Raw genomic sequence first — 25,724 nt, 5'->3', positions numbered from 1 at the left:
CAGGGGCGGAAGGAAGGGGGCAAGCAGGGCCTGGGCCCCCCCAAAGGTGAGTTTTTTTACATTAATTAAGTGTAATTTTTTAATTTGATTTTCTTTGAATTAGTTTGATTAGCATCTAATATAAATTATGTAAATATAAAATCATTACTTTGTACAATAAATTCTTTAATAAGTTAAAAATAAAAAATAAAAAATAAAAAATAAATCTTAAGTAAAATTTTTCAACGAAAAGATTGAAGTAGAGCCATTAGTTAATTTATCTTTCATCAAATGAAATAAGGTAATTTAAATTTAAAATTTATTTTTGTTTTATTTTGAGATGTTTGTTAATAATTTGATGAGGTTTTTTTATATAATTCTATCATTTTTTCCTTATTTGTTTTCAGATTTGCTAATTTTACCAATTGTTTTTTGAATTTTTGTTATAGTGATTTTTTTTCTAATTAATTAGATATATTTTATTGGTTTGTTTTGATTATACTTGGATTTTTTTTTTTTGGTTTTTTTTTTTTGTGTTTTGTTTTTAACAGAGCCATCAAAATTATCAATTTTTTCTCATGATATATGTTTGGATTTTAGGTTGAACCATGAATGAAATAAGAAGAATTTGATTTTTTTAAAAAATATTAATAACTCGCAGCTTAATGAACCAACTCGAATATATAATGTCAAAGTTATGGTGAACAACTTCAATGCGCTTCAGTTTACAAAGAACCCGTGTTGATTAGTGAGAATTATTCTTTATTATTTTTTGTTTTATTTCAAAGTTTATCAAACATAAATAATGCTTCGCTTTTGCTAATATTTCTTATATACTTTGTATGTTTATATTTGATAAGTATAAAGACCAACAACATTGAAGTGATTTATATGTTATGAAGATGAAATTAACTTTGTTGCTTTAACTCAATTTGGTATTGGTTCGAACCTTTTACCTTATACAAAGGTCATTATATGTTTTAGTAAGTTAAATTATACAAGTTTTGTTTTACAACTCATGTACAATAAATTAAAAAAAATATTATATCTTGTTATATTAATTTTGGCCCCCAACAAATAATCCTAACTCCGCAGCTATATATATATTCCTAGTGAAAATTTAAGTCACATTTTTTGCCTTTCATTTGCTATGGCATTGATTCACCTTTTCTTCGAATATACATATAAATTCATTTGAAATATCCTCTGCAGCAGTTAATACATTGATTCTTAAAGTACGCATTGGTAATTAAAGTGATCTTTGATATGGAATTATACGAGGATTGAAGGAGCCTAATTGATATGCATATATCGATTTTTTTCTTATGAATGAGGAATGATCTATTAAACACCAGAGAAAAAAATACAAAAAATTAATCTATAAAATCAGGAAACTTACTTACAATACAAAAATCTAAAGACAATAAGAAAAAAAAAAGATAATAAAAGTTTTTGCCATGCTATTAAATTAGTGTCTTTAAGAACTCCTTGCTTGGCTGGACTATCAGCTGCTTGATTGTTTATATATATATATATATATATGTGTGTGTGTACAAACATGATGAAAATAAACAAAAAAAGAAGAAGAAGAAAGCCGATTGCTTGTATTGAAAATAACAATGAACGCAAATTGTAAGCGCCAAAGTGATTGAAAAGTGGTATATAATCATAGACAGCCATGTTTATGCCTATACACATGCATGCGAAATAGATGAAAAGAGTGGTCGTGGATTTTTTGGAAATAAAATCTTGTTAATTTAATGCTACATGCACCCCGAAATCATTCTCCAAAACATTTCAGCCATTGACAGAATTATAAAGGATCCGCTGCTAGGATCCAATTATTCAATGCAGGAGATTGAGGAATGATTTTAGAAAGAATATTCGATAAGAAAAACTTTCATGGGAATTAATTAAATTCAAGAAGTCTATTTGTGATGTACTAAATTCTTCTTCCATTGAATGAAAGAGCTGCCTTGCCCATACAAAAAAAAAATCTATATTTTGTGTTTGGTGAAATATAATACACTTGCTCGATAAAATATCAAAAAAATTGAGAATGTTTTAAGTAGAAAGGTCGTATAAAATAAGCGATAGCTACAGTAGGGAGGGCAAAGATTACCATGTAGCAGTCAATTGACTGCGTTATATGATTTTGTTTTGTTCTCTCTCTCTCTCTCTCTCTCTCTATATATATATATATATATATTACACTGCACCAATTCATTAATTTGATTTTTTATACCAATTGTTGTTAACAAAATTAATTATATAATTCAAAATTTTAAATTATTAAGTACTGAAACCTTTAACCATTATAGTTTCTCATTTTCTCTTCAAAGAAGGGAGTGATCAGAAAAAGGGGAATGTATTTCAGAAGACTTATTAGATCATGCTTGGAATCCCCCTTTCAAATATGGGGGAACAAAAGAAAGAAAATTGGAAAACAGCGAAAGGCTGATATTTTCTTGGGTCATGTTTGGGATTTGCCTCTAAAATATATTAGGAAAAGAGAAGAGAAGAGAAAATCGGGAAAATAGCAAAAGGCTAGTACGAGAGATTTGCAGAAGGACCGAAGAAGAACTAGCCAAGCCAGCGATTCAAGACTCAAATCAATAACCTTATAATTATATTCCATGTTTAATTATAACAAATTAAATTGTAGTCAAGAAAATTTGAAAATCAACGTAGGCCTGCCACATAGCTGCCTAATATCCTCCCATAGCTCCCTCCAATTATAGTTTGGGGCATGGAAAAATTGATATGCTCGGCATATTTGTACGACGCAGTTATTGACGGTACCATGACTAGTCACAGTTCGACGGGGACCGATCTTATAAGTGCTCGCTAGACCCTGCTTTCTTAGAGCCCTTTTTCATGCCTTTTATACCAACATTAAGAAATGCTTCCCTGCCCTTTGTACCTTTTAGCCCTTGCTGTTAATGACCATAATTCCCAACATATTCATTCACACGTCAAGGTTTATTGCTGTATCTAACATTGCCTGCAAGATGACCTACTTTCTACATTCTCAGCCATGCTAGCAAATGGTTTCTGTTCCTGCTCGTGTATCTTGGATTGTCGACGAGCTCAATAGTATATTCTGTAGATATAAGATTTGATTAGAGAAAAAACGAAGACTTGGTTTCAGTGTGTGAACATCTACCAAGAACTGTATATATACACCATATATGACCAGGTAAAATTAATTATTTTAGACGTTTTGTGATCGAGTTCCACTTTGTCATATCGTTGTATGTATTGGGATAGATCATTAATTTTCACATTAAGAATCAATTAAATCTTGTAGCTAGCCAGGAGGGAAGGAGCAATGTTGGACTCTTGGGTCCATATGCATGAAGAAAATCAACGGTCCCCACGGCGGCAGAGCATGATGACGATATCTGTTTCCATGTGGGGTTTGATCATGAAGGATTCCCTACCCAAGATATATAATGGCAAATGCAAAATGATACCGAAATTGAACGATCGTAACAATCAGCTTTGTACGTGTAATTTGAGGCCACAAGAAGGGTGGCAGTATAAAAGGTTAAACTTTGATAATTGTGTTGATTTGTTACGTAGCCTCAAGCCCCAGCAGAATGGTCTCCACGTCCTGTTCCTTTTATGTTGTTTCAATTTTGGAGAAAATAATAATAATAATAATAATAATTTCCCTTTAACTGATGTTACACTAGATGTTGCCTGGCTACTGGAAGACAAACCTCAAATGCCATTTAAAGAGTAGGGTTAAAAAAAGAGCCGAGCCGTGTTGCATGGATCACAAAGAAAACCCTAGCTGGTAAAGCTGCTATATATGCTAAAGTCGTTGTGATCTTCGAGAGTGACAAATTATTGAATACTCTTTACTGCACTAATGTACTATTTACCCTCAAGGTAAGAGTGCTATTAACCTTCGGTAAATCATGGTTACCGGGTAGAGATAGAAGATCATAGCAATGTAGCCCGAAACCATTGTTTGTTTCTGTAAATTTTAAAATATTTAATTAATTAATCTAACTTTTTTTTAAAATCTTAATATATATATATATATAATTTATAATTTTTTAATTGTAATTTCTCAAATCACAATCATAAAAACTACTACAATATCAAATATTAATTTATTGATATCTATCTCAATTCTGATTCTTGACCTACCTGCCGAGAGACTGGCAGACAGGTTTTGCACTCCCACCTCCACTCATTCCATATCCAACTTTAAATGATTAACAATATATATATATATATATATATATATATATGTTGAGATGTCAATTTTTTCATTAGAAAATTAAAAACCTAACTCCAAGCCAAATTTCAAGAGGTGGTGAAAATCCGACCCGATCCAACCTTTTTCCACTCCCTCATTTGAAGAGGCCCAACCCCATAAAACTGTAGTGAGAATAAGCCTAGACCACTTTCCTGAGTCAGAATATAACCAGAGCCCACTATATTTGGGCATGGTGGCCATGTTAAGCCCAGAATTAGTATTCCTTTAAAGCTCACTTTAAATAACCAACCTAACTTCCTCTCTAGCAACAAACGTACAGAAAAAACCGGATTGACTTCAAAAATCGGACAAGAAAACCTCTGCTTCTTGAAAAAAAAAAGAAAAAAGATCCCAGAAATTCTCTATGGAGTGGAAGAGATTCTTGTCGATTCCAGTTTGTAGTGTGTTTCTGTTGATGGGTTTTGTTTATTACATAACAGTTTTTATATTTATTGAAGATTGGGTTGGGTTACAGAGCTCAGCTGGGACTTTGAATGCTATGATCTTCACTTTTATGGCTTCTTTATGTCTTTTCTCTTTTCTCGTCTGTGTTTTAACTGAACCTGGTTATGTTCCTTCCCCTTATGTTCCTGATGTTGAAGGAGCTGCTGTCCCTCAACATCAAGAACCACTCAATAATGTAAGTAATATACAAGCAAGCATTTCAATTTTTTCTCTTTTTTATTGTAAATTTCTGAATAGTGATGTGTTATCTGTCTTTTTATTTGATTTTGGATTGATTGACGAGAAAATTGAGGAAAAAAGAAGAAAGGTGAAACCTTGAGTGTCATTGTTTGTGGTTGTGATTTAGTTTATAAAGTTATATTATTTGGTTTTGAATTGGATGTTGAGAAATCAAGGGAGGATATGCTTATATATTTAGGATTGAAGTTCTGTTATTTGTGTCCTTTTGTTGCTAGAATTCGGAGAAAGTAAACCCATGCATACAGTGCAAGGATTGAACTTTGGGATTTCTAGGCTGTGCTAGTGTTTGATGATTTAATTGTAATTGGTTATTGTGAATTATTTAGGAACATGTTGGTTCTAGTGAACGATTTATCTTTTGTTGGCTCAACTTTAGCTTCCCGTTGGTTTCCTTGATAATGGATGAAAAGAAGACTGAGGATTTGGTTCTTATTTCATTTTCTATGGAAGGATGATTCAACTTTAGCAACTAGTTATTTTGTGTTCATTTCAGTGAAATTGTTTGATTTTTGCATCGTCAGATGCTAACAAAATCCTGCCTGAACTTGTTTTGTTGTCTGCAGTTTCTTTAAACTCTAATAGATAATGTCTCATATTGATTTTGCTCTTAGACCTGGTCCTTGTTTTGAAATCTAAGTATAGCATAACCATGTGATAATAAGGTCCATAACCTGTTTGTTTAATGCAATTTTCTATAAATGAATTTCTTACTTTGTGGTTAACTTTGGACTGATTGATAATTAATCCTTGATAGAGTTCACAACTGAGGCGATGTGACAAGTGTGTTACATACAAGCCTCCCAGGGCTCATCATTGTAGGGTCTGCAGAAGGTGTGTTTTGAGGATGGTATGTTCAGCAAAAATCTTCTTCTTCTTTTTTGCAATAACTGTTTGGTTCATGAGTTTTTAACTTGATTATCGATAGAGTTATGGATTATGTTTACTTTAAAATTGATGGCAGGATCATCATTGTCTATGGATAAATAACTGTGTTGGTTATTGGAACTACAAGGCCTTTTTTATATTAGTTTTATATGCAACCATAGCAAGCATCTATTCTTCGGTAGGTTTATTCTGCTTTTCATTCGCTCTTGATCTTAAATAACTTGATTGACTGAGATTACAATAGATGATTTTGGCATGCTCAGGTCATGATAATCAGCTGTGCTTCTCAGAAGAACTGGAATTTCAGTGGAAGAATTCCTATGAAAATTTTTTTTGTGAGTGGGTATTCAATCTTTGATGGCAGTCTTTTGAATGTTTAGTTCGGTTAACTATTTAAGACTAACTTCTAAGGGGGAATAACCAAAGTACACAAGCTGTATGCAAGAGAAGCTGGAAAGAAAAGAAAGAAAGAGAGAAAGAATAAGAGAATTAAACCCTCAAAAAACAAGATCTAAAAGTTCATATAATTTGTTATCCATGCTCTTTTGTCCTTTTCCACCTGAATTCTATATATGCAAGACTGTATCCTATGAAGGATAGCAACTTACAAGGTCGAACCCCACCATAGAATGAGGTTGTAAAGGCAGTTTTGGGTGATAGTCAGGGCTACGGTGGTTCTGAATAGCATTTAAAAATGTATAAACTTTTCCAAGATCATTCTGTCGCTTAAGATTCTTTTCTTAAAAATGTTTCCCACGATTGCTTGAAAAATAAAGTGAAGCCATGAACCTTTTGGTCTCTTATTCAGCCGATAAATCAGTTTACAACAGAAGTAGAGGGTCTTTAATAAGCCCTGTCTAAATGGTTCTTACGGACTGGTAAAAATACTTGCATTCAGTAGTTGCTGACTTATCCTTTCTCTTAATTCCTGTTCATTCCTGAGTATTCATGCAAATAGACTGATTTGAGTTTTCAGGGCTTATTAAGAAATCTGACATAATGCATTTTAGGTTTTTTCTGGAGCAATGATGTTTGGCTTGAGCATAACATTTGGAACTCTATTGGGTTGGCATATTTACCTAATGTCTTGCAATCTGACAACCATTGAAGTGAGTATTCAATTCCAAAGTAGATATGCAACATGCTTAATTTTTGTGGTTATTGATAATAACTAGATGGGTCTTTCCCAGAATTATGAAGGAATACGTGCAGCATGGTTGGCCAGGAAATCCGGACACAGTTATCGACATCCATTCAACCTTAGTGTTTACAAAAATATCACCTCGGTCTCTCTCTCTCTCTCTCTCTCTCTCTATCTCTGTATCCATTTGTTCTTTGCCCTTTTAATCCATTAAGTTGCTAAGAATCTGCTTTTGATCAGGTACTGGGTCCAAACATACTGAAATGGTTATGCCCCACAGCAGTAAGCCATCTAAAAGATGGAATGAGCTACCCAACTGCACATGATAGTTGATATATATATATATATATATATCTGGGTTCCTGATCACCTGTTAAACCATTAGTGGATTTTATGCAATTTTTATCATCATGCAAGGATCTACTGTTTGTTCATCCTTGATGCGATTATCTGATGTAGGTAGAGGCTAGACAGCTGACTGGAAGCAACAAGAGTGCTCTCTGGATAAGCTTATCACGTGTTTAACTTAAAGAAGATGATTGATCAAGCTTTTTGACATACAACAAAAGTAGGAATTTTTAGTGAGATAAGTCACTGTTTATTTATACCCGCTAGAGTCCAAGCCATGGTGTTGCTATACGAAAGATTTATAAGTTGTACGTTAAATTTAGTCATGTAATGTACATACCAGATTGTTTTCTGTTCATGAAACCAAATAACCTAGAAAATCCTTCCAAGGTTTCTTGTCATGTGGGCTATTCTGCTATTTGTTGATAGAGGTTTCAGTCTTATTATATCAGTCGGCCAATACATAAAATATTTACAATCTACAATATAAAAACCGTTTTGAGTTAATGTTGGACTGGAGATTTGATCGCATATATTCACAACTATTGTAGATGGGAGTTACCAGGGAAGAATTTATGGGTCTTGGATTTGGTACGATACATGGCATGGTAACGGAAATTTGCAGGTGGCCCTCGATCACAGACCAAAGAATGGTTAGCTTTGTTCTCATGATGAAAGTTGTCTGTCAAAAACGTGGACGGATAGAACCGTTCACTCGTTGAGAACGTCGTGATGGAGATAAAACATCAATTGACGAGGAAGGAAGACAGCGTTACGAGGACTGAGATCGAGGGTTATTTGGCTGTAGTTATTTTTTAAAATATTTTTAATGTTATGTTATATTAAAATAATTTTTTTATTTTTTAAAAATTATTTTTAATATCAGTTACTTTAAATAATTTAAAATATAAAAAAATTTAATAATTTTTTTTTAATTTTTTAAAAGTACAGTTTCGCGATTTGAGACGCTCCTGAGTACATTTATACTTTGTCATACAGACGTGTACAAATGGCCTTTAAGATCAATTTTGCCACTCATGCTGCCTATTTACGTCTTCTAGTTCAATATACAGTTCGTTCTCTTTCTTCAATGATTTTTAGATTCGCACTTGAAAACAACAACAAAAGTTTTCATTGCCTACAATATAGTTAGTGCTTTGACTGTTAAGAGAAGCTTCGAAGTTGAGTAGAGAAAAGCATGCCAATCTTCTTTCCATGCGTGATCTCATTGCCTACAACATAGTCAGTGCTTTGACTGTTACCTTTGATGTCTATCGTTGCTTTTATGGTTGTAATTATGGATTTAGGGCAATTCTTCAGACTGTGTAGTTTGGACAGGTGAAACATAGTTTTCTTAGAAAATTGTTCTTGTGATTGACACGCGGAATGCATTATGTACAAATGGCGTGATTAGGACAAGATTTAAGGACATAGTTTATCAACGAAGATTCATCTCGAATAGACTGGAAAAGTCACAAGATTCTAAACAGGAGAATTCGCGAGGCTTATCCATTTTGCATGATTCCCTCGCACTTGCCTTTTTACCTGTCTGCTATTTTATTTCTAGAATGGTTTAAGAGAATTGTATAATATGTGATTCAGTCACTTGGAATATTGCTTAGTGTTTGGTGCCCTTTTGAAGATTAATCTGGTGGGCCTTTTTAATAATCAAAAGTACAGTGACAAATGGCATGAGTCTCCCTCTAGTCTCCCACGATGTTCATCCTTTTGGTTAATGGATGCTCTTCTCACTTAGTTGTTGGTGTACAGAGCTAATGTTCAATACGGTTCTTCCTCGAGTCCTGGATAGTGCAGATGACATCAGGCAGCATAAAGAACTTGACGTTAGACACCCTAAGCATGATTTGAATCCAATGGTTCAGATTTAACATATATGACAGGGTCGTGAAACATGACAGGAATCACAGGAGCAAAATCTTAGAAATTAGACTGTTTACAGCCGAGGATGAGTCTTTGTGCACTTCAATTCAATAATTTTAGACTTAACGAACATGATGAAAGAACATGAAGGCATCTCAATCCTATTCATGGATCTCATCATGCGTGAGGTGATAGCATACTTGGGCAAAAAGCATATATCTTACCACTTACCAGTTATCAACAGTTTCTTAAGCCAAAACTTGTGGATAGCTTCACTGATCCAAGAACACCTTGTAAATGAAGGCATAAGTTGATGCTTTGATTCCTCATAAAACGTGTTTCTTACATCCACTCCCGTTCTTGACTCTGTGTCTTCATCAACCAACTCGCAATTATTTCAGAAGACTTCAAAAGACATGAAGTCTGTAGCCTACCTTAAGCAAAGTGAAATTAAAATGATGTAGCCTCTAATCTAATCAAGGATCTCGTCAGATCTCGAGATAAATTTATATATATGCATGTATGTTTTTTTATCATGTTTCGATCATGGTCAAAGCAATAGCTGAAACAGACTCAACCCTCCAACAATAATTGCAAATAAAAAATGATAAGGTGGATAAACCACCAGCTCAAGGCTCAAGCAACAACAAGCATAAACCCATCCCACAAAGATGAAAAAAACAAAAAACACCAGCGAGATGTAACCGAACAGCACGATCCCCTTCACTGGATCTTTCTGATATAGCCACCATGTATGTGGACCGAACATCGTGTGTTGTCTGAGCTAGCTAGGTGAGGCTATAAATGTTAACATCACGCAATGTGTCGTGGAGATAAGCACGAGATTTTTATATAAGCTTGAATGCTGTGAGTCTCCTGGTAGATAATGTGACAACATCAATAATATCATACTGGTTTTCATCAAATCAAATGATGATGCTTCTGACTCATGCAGAAAAAGAAGTGTGAGGAAAGGCAATTTGAAGGGCACGTTATTGATTATTGCTGATTGCCAGCCAAACTTGTAGTATTCAAATGGGAAAGGTGACATATGGACATCACCTTGATGCCGATTTGATTCCAAATGCCAAAGTGTTATGCTTATGAATCATGATCATATATTCCCAAGAAAGTAGTCGCTCGATAGAATATAGGGCATATCCATTCCTGTTCTCCGTCTACATGGATCCATGCTCTCTGAGCTGGTATGTTGAACGCTTTTTTTCTTAAGATAACAGCTTGGGCTCGTTTAAATTTATTTTTTAACTAAACTTCAACAAATCTTTTTGAGTTTTTTCTTCGAATTGAACCCTCGATTCAAGATGAGTTTTACCACGCTTTAAATCACAAAAGAAATTGAAATGCATTATCAAAGACAGACGAATCATCCCATCATGGGCCCCTTGCTAATTAGTTCAGTCAACTTCATTTCGTCTATATAATTGAAGTAATCAAGCACTATGAGCAACGAAGAAATTATTGATCTATCCGATATGAAATCACATGGACAGGCATCTTATCCACAATGCTGAGAATCCCCTGCAAGTAAAAGGCAAAGCATGTGCATAAAATCAATCTGTGATGCTGCATAATGAAGCCGTTTGATGTAATCGGTCTTTGTCCTCTGTCGGTAAATTGATTGGTTGCTCGTTTTTGTAGCCTGTACTTGTACTCCTCCTGGAGAAATTGAAAGGTTAAATAAATGAAGGTCCTCAGATGTTTATTGAATTCGGGAGAACCTCTTCCTCTCAACATAAACTTGATGAAAACTGTTTGTACCAAAGACAAGAAGGTCATTAATTGAAAAGGGATTGTCTGGGTTTTCTGTTCCTCGGAATTGACCGCTGATTATTTTAGTTGTTAATTTTTTTTTTAATTTATATTTTTTTAATATATTTCTATGCAGTTTTGATTTGTTGGGTTAAAAATAAATTATTTAAAAATAAAAATATATATTATTTTAATATATTTTTATATAAGAAAACTTTTAAATAACAATCATCACTGCAATATTAAACTAGCACTAAATCTAGTTACAATATTTATCTTGAAAAAAAAATCAAATCAAATTCAATATATATATTATTAGATTAATTCAGGATAGTTATGTTTTATTAGGCAATGTTATTTTATTTTAACAACAAAATTATTTTTACCTATAAAATAATGTTTAATTGATCTGATTAAATCAATTGAATTTAATTAAATTAATATTTTTTAATACAAATTAAAATTTGATTCATAATCATGATTTTTTTTATTACTTAATAAATCAAGTCAGATTTAATAATAATATTATAGATTTAAAAAATCCTTTGCCATGCATGAACGATGAGGTTGGAATTCAAACCTAAATGGATCCTCATCATTCAACTTATTAATATATACAGCTCTCTTTATAGTATAAAATAAAATAAATTACGTAAATATAGATCAGAATTAAGACATTTTATCACACGTGTACAATGGGATTCTTATTTTATATTGATGTAACTGTTTTCATATGATCATATGGGTATTGTTAATTCAGAAACATACACGAATTTTAGTCAATCTTGAACAACATTTTCTATAAATTAATAGCCCATGACGTCTTACAGCATTGCTATTGTTCTGCTCCGCGCAATTTATTTTGCTGGAATTGTCACGTGGCGGCTGCATGACTGTCCCCTAGTATTTTAACAGTGTTTTAAAAATATTTTTAAAAAAATTATAAAAAATCATTTTTTATTTATTTTAAATTAATATGTTTTTAGTGCTTTTAAATCATTTTAATATTCTAATATTAAAAATAATTTTTAAAAAACAAAAAAAAAACCATTCACATATATTTTACTATGAAAAATTATTTAAAAAATAACTATAACCACACTATTAACATTATTAAGTATAAATTACACTAATATTTTTAAATTATTTTGATATCAAAGATAATTTTTAAAAAATAAAAAAATTATTGATACTTTTTACTACAAAAAATTATTTAAAAAATAACTATAACCACACTATTAACATTATTAAGTATAAATTACACTATCAAGTATAAATTTAATGCTGTAATAGAAAGCTGCGTGAGCCATATCTTGCTTAATTGGAAAATAATTGGAAAATAAGAAAAACCTTTTCTATAATTTTTCAATTGAGCTAAATGGATGATATTTCTTAATTTTCTATCCCTAGAGTGAACAAGATTTGAATTCGGTTTCAAGTTACTTGGTAAGATGTCAAGTGATTTTGTCAATTAAATCAGCACTCCTGGCATCAATTATAATATTTTTTAGAAAATTAATTTTGAATATTAAACTATAAATTAATCCGAGAATATTTTTCATGAAAAAAATTTATATAAAGTAAAAAAGCAATGTAAAACTAAACTACAAAACACTCCTTTAAGATCCGAGAATTCTATCAGTTTCCCTTTTAAGATACAACTTTGTTAAATATTCTACAAGATTGCAATCATATCCTTTCTTGATTTGAGCCCGTGTCATAGTATGATTTGATGAGAATTTTAGATCAATAATCAATTGATTTTTGCATAATTCTGCTGAGGTTTATGGATTTTTCTCGTTTACTCTTTCAAAATGTTAAATGCTCCAATCAAGATCTGGGGAAGATCTTAAACTGAAAGCTAAATCGAAACCTGGAGAGGGTGTTTGTAAGAAATTACAGAGATAATTGATGGAAACTCCAAATTCAGAAGCTTTTAAAGTTGGAAATCTCCCAGCTTTATTACTTTGGTGAAATATTCTCGTATTCTAGATTCAACTAGGGACCGAAAATAAAGAAAATAAAGTTTATGACCAGAATTGACTTTGTTTTTATTTTTTTGAAAATTGAAGGGACCACAAATTCATAATTGGAAAAGTATAAGGATTAAAATGCCATGTTCTTCTCCTTGGTCCCCTGGCTATTAATCTAACCTTTTCTCAATAAATTAACCCTGTCATTCAATTTGACCATTTAAAAATGAAATTAAAAAAAAAAAGTTTTGTAATGAATAAAATGTTCAATGTGGGAGAGGCTGCATCACCAGGAGGAGCAATAATCCCCAGCGCTTTTTACAGTTTGAAAGGGCGACTATAATTGTTTTTTAGTATTTTTTATTTAAAAAAATATATTAATAATATTTTTTTATTTTTAAAAAATTATTTTTAAAATTAATACATCAAAATAATTTAAAAATATTAAAAACATACTAATTCAAAATAAAAAAAATTAATTTTTTCAATGGTTTTAAAACATCTAGAATAAAGTGTGAAAAATGAATCTCCAGGGCTAGCCTGGATTTATTTAATTTATTTTTATTTATTAAAATAATATTTTTTAATTTTTTTTTTAAATTAAACATGGTTTTAATATCAAAACTTCTACTATTTTTTTTAATACAAATCAACTAAAGCCTTAGATAGACTGTCTGGGTTTTATAACTCGGATAAATTCTAACAATATGCTAGACATAATGATAATTCCGAAAATTAATAAAGGGTATATAGGGGCTGCTAGTTTTATTTATTTATGGAAGCTACGCGACAGTTCTGTTGCCACGTAGGGCTGCCTTCCTGGCAAAGTGACAAACAGCAGTGCATTGACATCAAAAACAACAAATCTTCTGTTTATTTTAATATTTTAAAAATGTTTTTAAAAAAAATTAATTTTTTTTACTTTAAATTAAGTTTTTAACACTTTAATATTGTTTGTTTTGATGTGAAAATATGAAAAATATTTTTTAAAAAATAAAAAAAATTATTTTATTATATTTTCTAATGAAAATTACTTTAAAACCAATCACCATCATGCCCCTATACACCACCAAACGGTAAAACAATTACAGAGTTACAGATTATGTTATCAACCATCTTCTTCGTTCTTCATATTAAAAGAAACCTGCTAATTTTTTGGTTTTAAAAACAAGGTTTTACAGAAGAGTTTTCATGTTTGGATAATCAAAGATAGGAACTTGACTCTTTAAGTTTTGGTCTTAACCATTGGGTGATCTTGAGAGTCTGGGGTTGGCTTTTGTACATACTGATTAATAGATAGTGATCAAGTTTTTTACATAATTAATATATTTTAAAATGATTTAGATAATATCAAGGGCTTTTTTTATTAAAAAAAACAATATTATTTTAACAAAAATAATTAACTTACATTGACACAATAAACCATAAATTAATCCAATAACTTATAGTTCCCTGGCCCCTCTTTTTTCAGGCAAGTCCCGAGACCAGATCTGTCAACTATATTTATAACCCGAGCGAAGCAGTGACAACAATTATAATTCTGCAAGCAAGCGATACAGGGTGAAAACCATTACAGTACCAGAAGACAAACAGAAGAAAACATCGGTTCGGGGTGTGTTTTCCGTTGCTGTTACTCTCGAGTCTCAAAAAACCAGGCCTTTCTCTAGTCTTTCACGAGTTTATTCGGATCCTAGATTCGAGAAAACTCTCTCTTTCTCTCGATTCTTTAACTGTATTAACGACTCATCTTTTTCTCCCCTTATAAGCTCTTTGCGGGATCTCGAAACAACGAGGAGAAAAAATAAAGAAGCAGCAAAAACTTTCGTTCTCTACGTGCGTAAGGCTTGTTACTCTAAAAACCCTCCTTCTTTGGTTCCTTAGAATGTCGAGGAATCTTGATAAGGTCTTTTTCTTCGCAGTCTGCGAGTCGTTCTTTGTGTTCGTTCTCTTTTTTTCACTGTAAAGTATGTTAAACGTCTTGTTGCCTGGACAGGAAAATAGAACCTCTTACATAGATAGGAAACTCCATTACTTTTGCCTTTCGTTTTCTGTGTTTCCTTGACAACGAAAGATGACTAAAAGGCGTAGTGGAGTTCCTTTTGAAAAACGCATATTGCCTTTAAAATTATATTAATTTCCAAACTTGCTTGCATTCCCAAATATAGATTTTCTTTCGGATGGTCATTCTGCGTTTGCTTTTCATGCGTTTATTTCTGATTTATGTTTCCAAGATTTCATTAACCATAACAATTTTTATCCCCTTTAAGGTTGTTCAGTAAAAAAAATAAGGAACTAGTCAGAACAAGCTGCGAAGTGCAGATGCTAGAAAACTAAAGCTTCCAAATCCTATAGGATAAGAAGTGATCAATTTCAATTTGAGGTTCGCAGCATCTCTCTTTTTAACTTTATTTTTTTAGCATTTAAATTTTTTCATAGCCAATAATTATTTGTCTTGTTGTGTGAGTTTTAGCTGGGATTTTTGAAGGGGAGAGAAATAGGAGGGGGCAAAAATGAAGAATTCAGTATCAGAACAGAATTTTTACATAGAAAGCGAAGAAGAAGATGAGGAGAAGGAATTTAACAGAGATGGAGAAGGTGAAGCAGATGTTAATGGAACAGATTCTGATGAATCTTTGGCCGATGATAATCGGCAGCAGAGTAAAACCGGTTCTTACAACACCTCTTGGCCTCAAAGTTACAGGTTTCTCTCATTCACTCTGCTCTGTTTTACTCTGCTAATTTCATGTCATGTTCAGTCTTGGACTTGATGCTTCAATTCATCAAAGAAAACATGTTTCAGGGAAATCAGATCAGGGGATAACTTTAATTCATAAAGGGAAAGTGATCATTTTAGGGCCATTGTCTCACTGATTTCATAATGATTAGGAACCAAAAGGCTTGGAAAAAAAAAATCTGTTTTATTGTAATTTAGTGGTTCAGTGAATGATTTTCCTCATCACCTAAATAAATATCTTATCCTCTACAGTACCTTTTCTTGTCTATTTAGCAGTGATCTGATGTTAATGAGATCAATCTGTGAACTGTAAGTCTATAACTAGCAAATCCATTAGTCCTAAGGTATTTCATTAATATGCATTTGCTGCTATTTCTAGTTCCAGATACTTACCTATGGCAGTTAACTGATGTTTCAGGCAATCCATCGATTTATACAGTAGTGTACCATCTCCAAATCTTACTTTTTTGGGGACTCCTACACTATCAAGATTAAGCAGCTCGTATCTTTCCTCTTCACTTACAAGAAGACACACACCAGAATCGTTACCTACTGTTGTAAAGCCTCTACTAGACAAACCAGAGGACGAGCAACTTCCACCACAAAGGCGTAGTTCTCGTTCTCTACTGCCTCCAACTCTATTAAGAAGGTCATCATCCATTAGAAAGGATGAGAAACTATCCCGGGTTTCGCACGAGCTTCCCATGTCTCGTCAAAGCTCATTTGGACAAGCTGTGCTTAATGGTAAGTCGAAACTAACACAATGGACAACGGCCGGCGCGCTCTTGGGCAAATCCAGACCATCCATTGTGGCATGGCCCTCACACAATCGACGGCTTCGATTTGGCCACGAATGTCTAAACCATCCTTGTTATTTGTTAGCAATCATCCTACCTGTCCCCATGGAGCCACTTGCCATATTAGGATTAGTATGGCCATCAAACTTGACACTAACCAGACCCTACAATTGTCGGGACCTCATCAACCATTGATGTCACAGATTATGTTTTATCACTTTGTTGTCATCACTTGCTTACATGGCCCTAGGTTTAGCTTGGTGACATCTTGTTTTTTAGTGTCTCCATGGGTCAGCTAATATGGCTAGCGTGTCTGAGACTATATTTAGGAATAGAATATTGCCTGTAGCAATAAATATCTTCAAACAACCAAAACTACCTTTGAAATATGATGGAATGATTTGTTGTTTATGACCTTTAATATAGGATTTGTAGGCGTGGACCCTTTGTTCGCTTCTCATTATTATCTCCCTTTACGAGCATCAAAACAACCATGTTTCTGTTTCATGTTTTCGTGGCGTAGTTTGCACATGCTGCACATGTATCTGTCTCGTTGTTCTTGAGCCTTTTGGCCTCTTGCTGTATGTTAATGTAAATTATTTACTCACAATTGACTGTGAATCTGCAAGCCTTGGCGTCAAGTTGAATACCTGCATGCTGAATTGAAAAGGATTGTTTAATTTAGTGGTTACTGTGTACTTGTTGTGGTTCATAATGCAGGCTTGAATGTTCTGTGCGGAGTAGGTATTTTATCTACTCCTTATGCTGCTAAAGAAGGAGGATGGCTAGGGCTATCCATATTGCTCATATTTGCAGTTCTTTCTTTCTACACTGGGATGCTCTTGCGTTACTGTTTGGATAGTGAACCAGGACTTGGAACTTACCCAGACATTGGCCAAGCTGCCTTCGGCACCGCTGGCCGCGTTGTCATCTCAGTAAGTCTAGTTCTTAACTTCCATTTCCTGCAGAAATTGCAGTTAAAATGGTGGATTGATATGCAAAACTTCTCCTTTTGAACTTATATCAAGCACTGGTTTACAAATTTGACTATAGACTGATTCTGTCGTTTTTGCCTTGGTTTTTTCTTGTTGCAGATAATATTGTATGTGGAATTGTATGTAAGTACAGCTGGCTTTTCCTGGATTATTTACTCTCTGTGTTTTAATCAATTCAGCATTGCCTCTAGGAGAGAATAAGATGGGAACCTATATTACTGCTGGGGCCAATTAAATTCTTTTGTCCCAAGTTTTGGATCTTATTTGACAGCATTATTTTCCCTACCACTTGCCTGCACCGTAGGCGGCTGCATCGAATGTTGCATCCGATTTACGGAAAATTGATAGCCTATAAAATTGAAAAAGTTTTGGCTTTCTTGAATGGGATAAATTATAATGTGAACACAGATTCAGCCTCGACAACAACCAAGATCCAATCATACGGATCCCATAATGATATCTCTGTCAAAATCGTCTTTATTTGGCTATTAGTCACTCAGTGGTGAATAGATCGTCTGTTTAATTTATCATAAACAACCATGGAACTTATGAACTACAAATAATAACCCAAGGCAACAACTTTTTTGCTGCTATAAATATGCAATTCTGTCACCATTGGCCTAGGTGATAAATTTTGGTTCATTGATGTAGGCTAAAGTGGATTAATGTCCTTAGCATCTTCATGCATTTCTCTTTTGTTTCATTCCTGTGAATGTCATTCACAGTGAAACATGCAGAAGCCTTATAATTTGATGGACTAATGTTACCTGTCCAAATTTTTTGATATGCCGCAGGCTTGTTGCGTTGAATATATAATTTTGGAGAGTGATAATTTATCCTCGTTGTTTCCAAATGCAAATATAAGTTTGGGTGGATTTGAGTTGGATTCCCCCCATTTTTTTGCATTGATGACTACCCTCGCCGTTCTTCCTACTGTTTGGCTTAGAGACCTCAGTGTCCTCAGTTACATTTCCGGTAGGTGTTCTGAAATTAAGTTATTTTGAATTTTAAACATTTTTCAATGGACGTCAAAATGATTTGATTCACATTTTTCTTCTTGATTAACCCATATCATCTATCCATGAAACAATTTTCTTAAAAATGGAATAAGTTGAAAAGAAAAAAAAATTCATGGTATGTAAAAGGCTGCAACGCTCACAATCTGCTCATCAGATTAAGCAGCAATCTTGTTTTGAGAAATTCTAAATTTCAGCCCCTTTCTTCCAGCTGGTGGAGTTATTGCATCAGTTTTGGTGGTCCTGTGCTTGTTTTGGATTGGTTTGGTTGATAATGTGGGCATTCACAGCGAAGGGACGGTACTCAATCTTGGAACTCTTCCTGTTGCCATTGGTCTCTACGGTTATTGTTACTCAGGACATGCTGTTTTTCCGAACATCTACACTTCCATGGCACAGCCTAGCAGATTTCCTGCAGTTCTCTTAGCATGGTAACTTAAGTTGCTCTACCTCCTTACTTCATCGTAGGAAACACTTGTTCTAGTTTTACTCAAGGACCCTGCTTATTATTTTCAAAACAGCTGCCTGTGATTTCAAGTATTCCTTACTTCATGTTCCCTTGGTTCTGTTATCCATGCAGCTTCGGTATTTGTACTTTGCTGTATGCTGGAGTTGCTTACATGGGGTACACGATGTTCGGAGAAAAAACAGAATCTCAATTCACTCTTAACTTGCCTCAAGATCTAGTTGCCTCGAAGGTTGCTGTGTGGACTACGGTATGCTCATCAGTTCTTACAGTTCTTTGGAAAATATATTTTAACCTGTTCTGTTTGTTCTCTTCCTTTCTTTTCCTATAAGGATTAGGATTCAATTTTTTTCTTACAGGTTATTAATTTATTGTCTGTTCTCTTGCAGGTAGTTAACCCCTTTACCAAATATGCATTAACCATGTCTCCAGTGGCAATGAGTCTGGAGGAGTTGATACCATCAAACCACATGAAGTCTCACATGTATGCGATTTGCATTAGGACAGCACTGGTGATCTCTACCTTATTGGTCGCTCTCTCCATCCCTTTTTTCGGTTAGTCTCCCTTAATTGTCACCTTATGTATTATTTTACACCATGTCTCTTGCAAAACCAGTTGATTTTCATTAAACTTGCAGTTCTATATTCCATGCCTTGTTTGGTTTCAGCTTTATATCATCGACATTTCCTTTCATTGCAGGTTTGGTCATGTCACTGATTGGATCTTTACTCACAATGCTTGTGGTAAGTTTTCTACAGCCATTAATTTAGCTTCCTCATCTGAGTCTTGTTATGCCATTTGACCTCTCCTATACTCTTCAAAAGTTTGAAAACGCGGTTTTGTTGAATTAAACTAACAAGTGAATCTATAACAGACCTTGATACTTCCTTGTGCTTGCTTTCTGAGCATCTTGAGGGCTAAAGCAACAAGATTTCAGGTATGCCACTGCTACCAATGCCTCCATTCACAAATTTAGAACAGCTTTTAACATCTTCCTTCTACTTCCCTTTCTGGTATTAACTATTGTCAGCACTTTCTGAAGCATAATTGATAGGCTTGACAGTGCTTTCGTTCCCTTTTTTACTGTTGTTTCTGTAGATTGCAGTTTGTATCATAATCATTGCAGTGGGAGTTGTATCATCAGTCTTCGGAACCCGCTCATCCCTATCCCAAATCATTGAGAATTTGAACACATGAGATTTTGGGTTACTTCTCCAACAACAATGGAAACAAGATTTCCCTTTTAAGTACTTTACCTCCTTATTCTCCATTCCAATTTTGAGACAGTTTTGATGTTTGAATCCCCTGTTCCCTTCAGTGCCCTCGTAACTTGAAATTTTGCGTTCTTATAGACAAGATTTTATTAGAAACAATGATGAAGAAGGTCTGTCGTTTTATCCTCTCATTAAAACAAGCTCGACTGATTGAGGATTTTTGGAAATTTCAGAAAACCCAGCAATTGTCGTGATTCATGAAGTCTCACATCAAGTTTGCATAGAAAAATTTGAGAAAATAAATTAAATTCAAGAAGACCAGAAGGACTTTAAGCTACTATGCATTAATTTTTCGATAAAGCACAGGATGCGGATCCACATATCTAAAATCATGACAAACAGCTAAAAAACATGGGGTGGGTTTCACGGTTAATATGAACAATAAACGAATTGACTTCTTCTTTTTTACCATTTTCTTTCTTTCAATTTAATCCTTTTATTTCCCAATTAAATGAAATTAAATTTTAAATTATCATAAAAATATAAAATTCAAAGAAAAATGATAGAAAAAGTAAAACACGAAAAAAAAAATGCATCACACCACATTTAAAACAATTATTTTAATCTAAAACTTTATTTTTGAATCTCTAACTTTAACTTTGAGAAAAGACAAAAAAAATTGTCTTAAAAAAAATAAAAGAAAAATAGTTGGTTAAGCCATTTTTTAAGAAAAAAACTAGTTATTTTTTATGTTAATGAATTTTATATGACAAGGAAAGTTTACTAATGGTCCTTATTTTCTTTAAATATTTTTGAGAAAGAAGATTTAGCTTGGTTTAGAGATTTTTTTTAGTTAATTTTTATTTTTTTGATGATTTTGTGTTGATTTCAAAAGCATTTATAATGTTGTAAAGATATTTTTAAATGAAAACAATTTATAATTTATAATTTTCAATCCTTCCGGCCTTCATATTAGTGATTGTAATATAAAATTCAATCTAGCAGACAACATGTCGTTATTACTTTTAACCACAAAAAAAAAAAAAAAAAAAAAAACAAGAGATGGATTACATTCACCACCTAAAAAGATAAAAAAAAAAAATTACTTGTTCATACGTGGGGGCCTGCCTCAAGCCCCAAGCCCATATGCCTCAACATTTTTAAAATCCCTGGATGCATTGAGCCACTTAAGCCTATCCACCTATATTTTTTTCTTATTAGCTTTTCTTTATAAAAAAAAATAAAAAATTTTATTTATTTATTTTGATTTTTTATTTATTCTTTAACATTTAATTTATTATGAGTTTTTTTTATATATAGTATCATATAATATAAAAAATAATTAAACCTAGTAAAGTTCGTGATTTAGATCGGTTGATTTGAATTAGTTTGAATTATTTTTTTTATTTTTTAAAATATACTAAATTAGTTATATTAAAATAAATTTTATATAATTTAATTTAAAACTTGTGATAAAAAAAATCAAAACCAAAATTACTAATAAGAATAACAAAAAGATTTCTATAACCTAGACATTATTTTTTACGTTAAAAATCTTCTTGATCCAAGCTGCGGTGATGGGAGAGGTAAATTAGTTACCCACTATCTCTTATATTTCTGCCAAGTTAAGTTAGTCACATCGTACATTTATTGTTAAATTAAACTTAGATTAGTTGAATCTCTTTATTACTTAGTTTTGGAACATTTTTAATTTATAATTAAATTTCAATGCCTAAAATATTGTTAACAATAACATATTAACTCACTAGATATTCAACACGTGTCTATATACTCAATTTAACATTGTTTTGAGTTTTTTGAAGCAACAAAACGGCTTGAAAAAAATGAAATTTCATTTTTTAAAATTTCAAAAATTGAGAAAAGGGATCGATTAAAAAAAAGAAATTTCATTTTTTAAAATTTCAAAAATTGAGAAAAGGGATCGAATAGAGAATACTTTATTTCTTTTGGTATCGCATTAACTTTTTTCTTCGATGACAACCTCCTCGCTTGATCCTGAAGATATAATATATTCTTCGTTTCCAAATTCATTAATTAACCTTCGAAAGAAGTTCTTCACATGGAAATTAGAGTCTGGGGTTTTAATAATAAATTTTGGAAGAGGAGAGACTTGACCCTCTGCGTGTACGTTAACATTTTAACACAGCATCGTAAAAATGCAATGTGCATAAATTAATTTATCACTTAGTTGTATTATTATAAATTAAAAGAGACACAAGATCACCCCTGTTATTGCATCGATCGGGAATTTATTCTGATGATCAGCTCAACATATATGAATATCAAAGCGATGCATGTATTCTATCACCCAAGACAGGGATTTAGGCCGCAATAGCACTCGAAATCAGCTTCTGCTACGTACTGACAATGAGCATCTGTGCAGCCTGGTGGGCAGCGGGGGGGACAATCAGAGTCGCTTGAACAGTATCCAAGGGCTTCAGCTCCTTCTGGAAAACCTGCAGCAAAATATTATTGTTTTTTTTTTTGTCATATTTATATATGTGTTGATTTGTTAACAATGAAAGAGAAAATTTATTTTTAATGTGAATCATACCAATCGCATAAAGAAATATGTGTTCATCACTTCATTAACTAATTAATTAGATTTTTCAAGACTGTGATCCTTAAGAATTAAGCAGGGGACGAAGTAGCCAGTAAATTTGAGAGAGAGACTTACAGGCCGTGGAAAATACCAAAACAATCACGAACACCAACTTAAAAGAAGCTTTCTCCATTTTTACTTGTTTTTAATCCTCCTGTAGTGCTGTGTTTGTTGAGAAAAATTGGTGTATAAAGAAGTTCTACGTAGTGGGTATTTATAGAGAAGAAATCTTGAGATTCATGTAGCATGATAAGGATATTTCCATGTATATCTCGGATATCAATAAGTTCTGAAATTATTTCAAATATGTTCTTTTAGGGCACCATTATTAAATTTATATAATTTAAATATCTTTTCATATGATTGAATGATTTACTTCTATAATTGAATAAATCATAATTCCATAGCCCTTGTGTTGATTTAATATATTTTCCGTGTATGTGTTCAAATGACAGATGCTGGGAACTTCTAGGTACGTGGTATGTATGGAGAAGAAATAGTAATATTCTTGTGGGATAACAAGTTTATTTCTATGTATATATTCCAGCGTTTATTTTTTAACCTGACAATTCTAAAAAACAAATTTCTTTGTTTGGTAGATATTGTCATATTTAGATTTTCATATAAATCAATTAAGAACATTATTAATTGATATATCAACTTCTAATTTGTTTTGTTTTTTAAACCACAAGGAGATATGCCATAAATTCTACAAAAAAACAAAACAAAATTAAAAATATTGAATAAAAAAAATCATAGTACCACAGTGACATGTATAGCAAGCACAAAGCTTCAAACACGGCCTTTCATGGTACCAATAGAATCATCATAGTGTGGCGTTCCTTACATGGCGGTGCATGAAAATAAAGGTCTTTTGATATAGTTATGATATTTTTTTTCTTTTTTTTCTCTCTCTCCTCTCTCTGTAATTTCTACATTTGACTTTATTTTTTTCTAGCAAATTTAGTTTATATTTTCTTAATGCTATTTTTAGCAATAATTGTTGTTTGGTTTTACAAGATTAATTTATTATGAACTACAATAGTTATTCATGGTGTTTTTTTTCTTTTTTTTTCTATTTGACTTTTTTTTTTCAATTTGATATGTTAATATTAGGTTTACTTATTATTGGATTTAATATTTTATTTTAGTTGGCTTCATCCATGCTTCTTACATTGTCATGAAAGTTTCAGCGTTAATTCTTGGTTTTATAAAATAAAATAAAATTTTATTTTTATTAAATCAATTAAAACTTTGAAAATTCAATTTAAAACCAATCAAGCAAATATTCAACCTCTTTTACCAAAAAAGTAATATATTTATCCCAGACTTGCAATTAACATTTTTATTATCATATATGTCTTGTAAGAACTTACTTTAAGCCCAACATTTAAGGATATTTTTCATCTTGGTCCATAAATATTCTGATTTTGCCCTATATGTTGTTTCTTTATAGATAATGTTCTCCTTACCCAGTTGTTTTAGTTGACTACTAGTTCGATTGCAAGCATGCAATGGAGAAATGCTTTTTTTCGAAGCAAGACACGATGTAAGTGTCGTTTTTAATTAGAAATTAAAAGGTTGATATGTGTATCTAATAAGATAAATTAGGAATTATATATATGCATTGGCGGGTACACTCCGTCCTTGCACCCAATTTACATCTTTTAAATCAAATTTAACGATAAAGGCTAATAACATCACATGATATGTTTCTACGATTAAAAAAAATATCATAAAATAATTTTAGAGTATTTTTTAATATTAAAATAATTTAAAAATATCATAAAATATCAATTTAAAATGAATAAATAAATTTCAGCTTTAAAAAAAAAAACACAAAAACAAACAAACAAACAAAAAAAAAACTGCAAGCATATGCCATTATGTGTACTGTTATTTGGTATGAGAGATACATCGTCAAATATTATTGCATTATAATATTTTATTTTGATACAGCCCTCTAGGCACCGCCATTAGAGAAAACTCCCTGAACACAGGGCATCGATATCAGTATACTCTTGAGAGAAAATCCACTCTTCTGGCAAAAGCACCTGCTTTGATATGGATAGGGTTGTTTATCACAGTAAACACGTTTGCAAGATTTAGGACAAAAAGGTATGCACACGGCGTCGTTCGTGCATGTCCTGATCAATATTTTTGATGAAGACTCTTGATGCACCATCTGATCCCTTGTGGTTTCTGTGGCTTGAGTTGATCCAGGTAGAAAATCTGCAAAACATTTTTGTTTTTTCAATCATGAGCAATCACTCCAGCATTCGATGGAAGTGCTTGAAATATTAAAAAATATTAATACATTAATATGAAATAAAAATCTTTCTGTTTTTTGGTTTTTGTTCGAAGACTATCCTTAAACGAACTTGGGATCATGCTTGGCTTTGAGATTACGGTTTTGTTCGAGATTGCAACAACTGTTTAAAATATTTTTGGTTTAGAAACATATTAAAATAAAATTATTTTATTTTTAAAAATTATTTTTAATATCAATATATTAAAACAATATAAAAATATTTAAAAACAATTTAACAATTTTTTTTTTTAAAAAATGATTTGTACCACATTCCTAAACACGATCTTATGTTAAAATTCAAAATGCTACAAACATCCTTTTATATATTTGATTATAAAAAAAAAAAATTAAGAAACACACTCATGCATGCAAGCGCGTGTGAGAGAGAAAGAAACACCAAACTAGAACTCTTTTTTACTTTTTAACCATGGTGTTTGACTTATAGTTTTGAAATCCAGTCCAAACCTAGATGGTTGACCCAGACGACCTGGGATTGGGATTTGATCGGATTGAAAAAAATAGAAAAAGATAAAACTAGGGGTGACCAGGTCAAAAACACGGTTTTAACCTATTAACTTTTATTTTTTTTTATCAAAATAACATTATTTTGAT

General features: G+C 32.3%; 2 protein-coding genes and 1 long non-coding RNA gene across 11 annotated transcripts; 2 read left to right on the top strand and 1 right to left on the bottom strand.

Moving 5' to 3' along the window:
- The first annotated feature begins 4,526 nt into the window (after positions 1 to 4,526).
- LOC105137130 (DHHC-type zinc finger family protein) lies at positions 4,527 to 7,732 on the top strand. Of its 4 annotated transcripts, none has more exons than XM_011042751.1 (8): positions 4,527 to 4,892; positions 5,712 to 5,804; positions 5,919 to 6,020; positions 6,106 to 6,177; positions 6,853 to 6,951; positions 7,033 to 7,128; positions 7,224 to 7,341; positions 7,447 to 7,732. In XM_011042751.1, the coding sequence occupies exons 1-7, from the start codon at positions 4,617 to 4,619 to the stop codon at positions 7,314 to 7,316; spliced, it is 831 nt and encodes a 276-aa protein (XP_011041053.1). In that variant the 5' UTR covers positions 4,527 to 4,616; the 3' UTR covers positions 7,317 to 7,341; positions 7,447 to 7,732. The 4 variants fall into 4 exon arrangements, with proteins under 4 accessions (XP_011041053.1, XP_011041052.1, XP_011041051.1 ...); XM_011042750.1 differs by having other exon boundaries at positions 7,443 to 7,732; XM_011042749.1 differs by having other exon boundaries at positions 7,224 to 7,732.
- A 6,744-nt stretch (positions 7,733 to 14,476) lies between these two features.
- LOC105137129 (vacuolar amino acid transporter 1-like) lies at positions 14,477 to 20,434 on the top strand. 6 transcript variants are annotated; one of them, XM_011042746.1, is made up of 14 exons: positions 14,539 to 14,610; positions 14,722 to 14,788; positions 15,223 to 15,335; positions 15,426 to 15,656; positions 16,108 to 16,433; positions 17,207 to 17,421; positions 17,581 to 17,604; positions 18,276 to 18,456; positions 18,709 to 18,928; positions 19,078 to 19,213; positions 19,353 to 19,518; positions 19,664 to 19,707; positions 19,839 to 19,901; positions 20,063 to 20,434. In XM_011042746.1, the coding sequence occupies exons 4-14, from the start codon at positions 15,466 to 15,468 to the stop codon at positions 20,159 to 20,161; spliced, it is 1,665 nt and encodes a 554-aa protein (XP_011041048.1). In that variant the 5' UTR covers positions 14,539 to 14,610; positions 14,722 to 14,788; positions 15,223 to 15,335; positions 15,426 to 15,465; the 3' UTR covers positions 20,162 to 20,434. The 6 variants fall into 6 exon arrangements, with proteins under 6 accessions (XP_011041050.1, XP_011041048.1, XP_011041047.1 ...); XM_011042748.1 differs by lacking the exon at positions 14,722 to 14,788 and having other exon boundaries at positions 14,477 to 14,610; positions 15,232 to 15,335; XM_011042745.1 differs by lacking the exon at positions 14,539 to 14,610 and having other exon boundaries at positions 14,612 to 14,788; positions 15,232 to 15,335.
- LOC105137128 (uncharacterized) lies at positions 14,500 to 14,788 on the bottom strand. The gene is made up of 2 exons (XR_844491.1): positions 14,730 to 14,788; positions 14,500 to 14,618 (listed from the first exon to the last, which is right to left on the bottom strand). It is a non-coding gene; the product is annotated as an uncharacterized LOC105137128 (long non-coding RNA).
- Positions 20,435 to 25,724: the final 5,290 nt, after the last annotated feature.

Source organism: Populus euphratica, unplaced genomic scaffold, assembly GCF_000495115.2.
Source record: "Populus euphratica unplaced genomic scaffold, PopEup_1.0 scaffold63.1, whole genome shotgun sequence".
Taxonomy (NCBI): domain Eukaryota; kingdom Viridiplantae; phylum Streptophyta; class Magnoliopsida; order Malpighiales; family Salicaceae; genus Populus; species Populus euphratica.
Note: the sequence above shows the minus strand (reverse complement) of the source record. Positions and strands in the feature narration are given on the sequence as shown.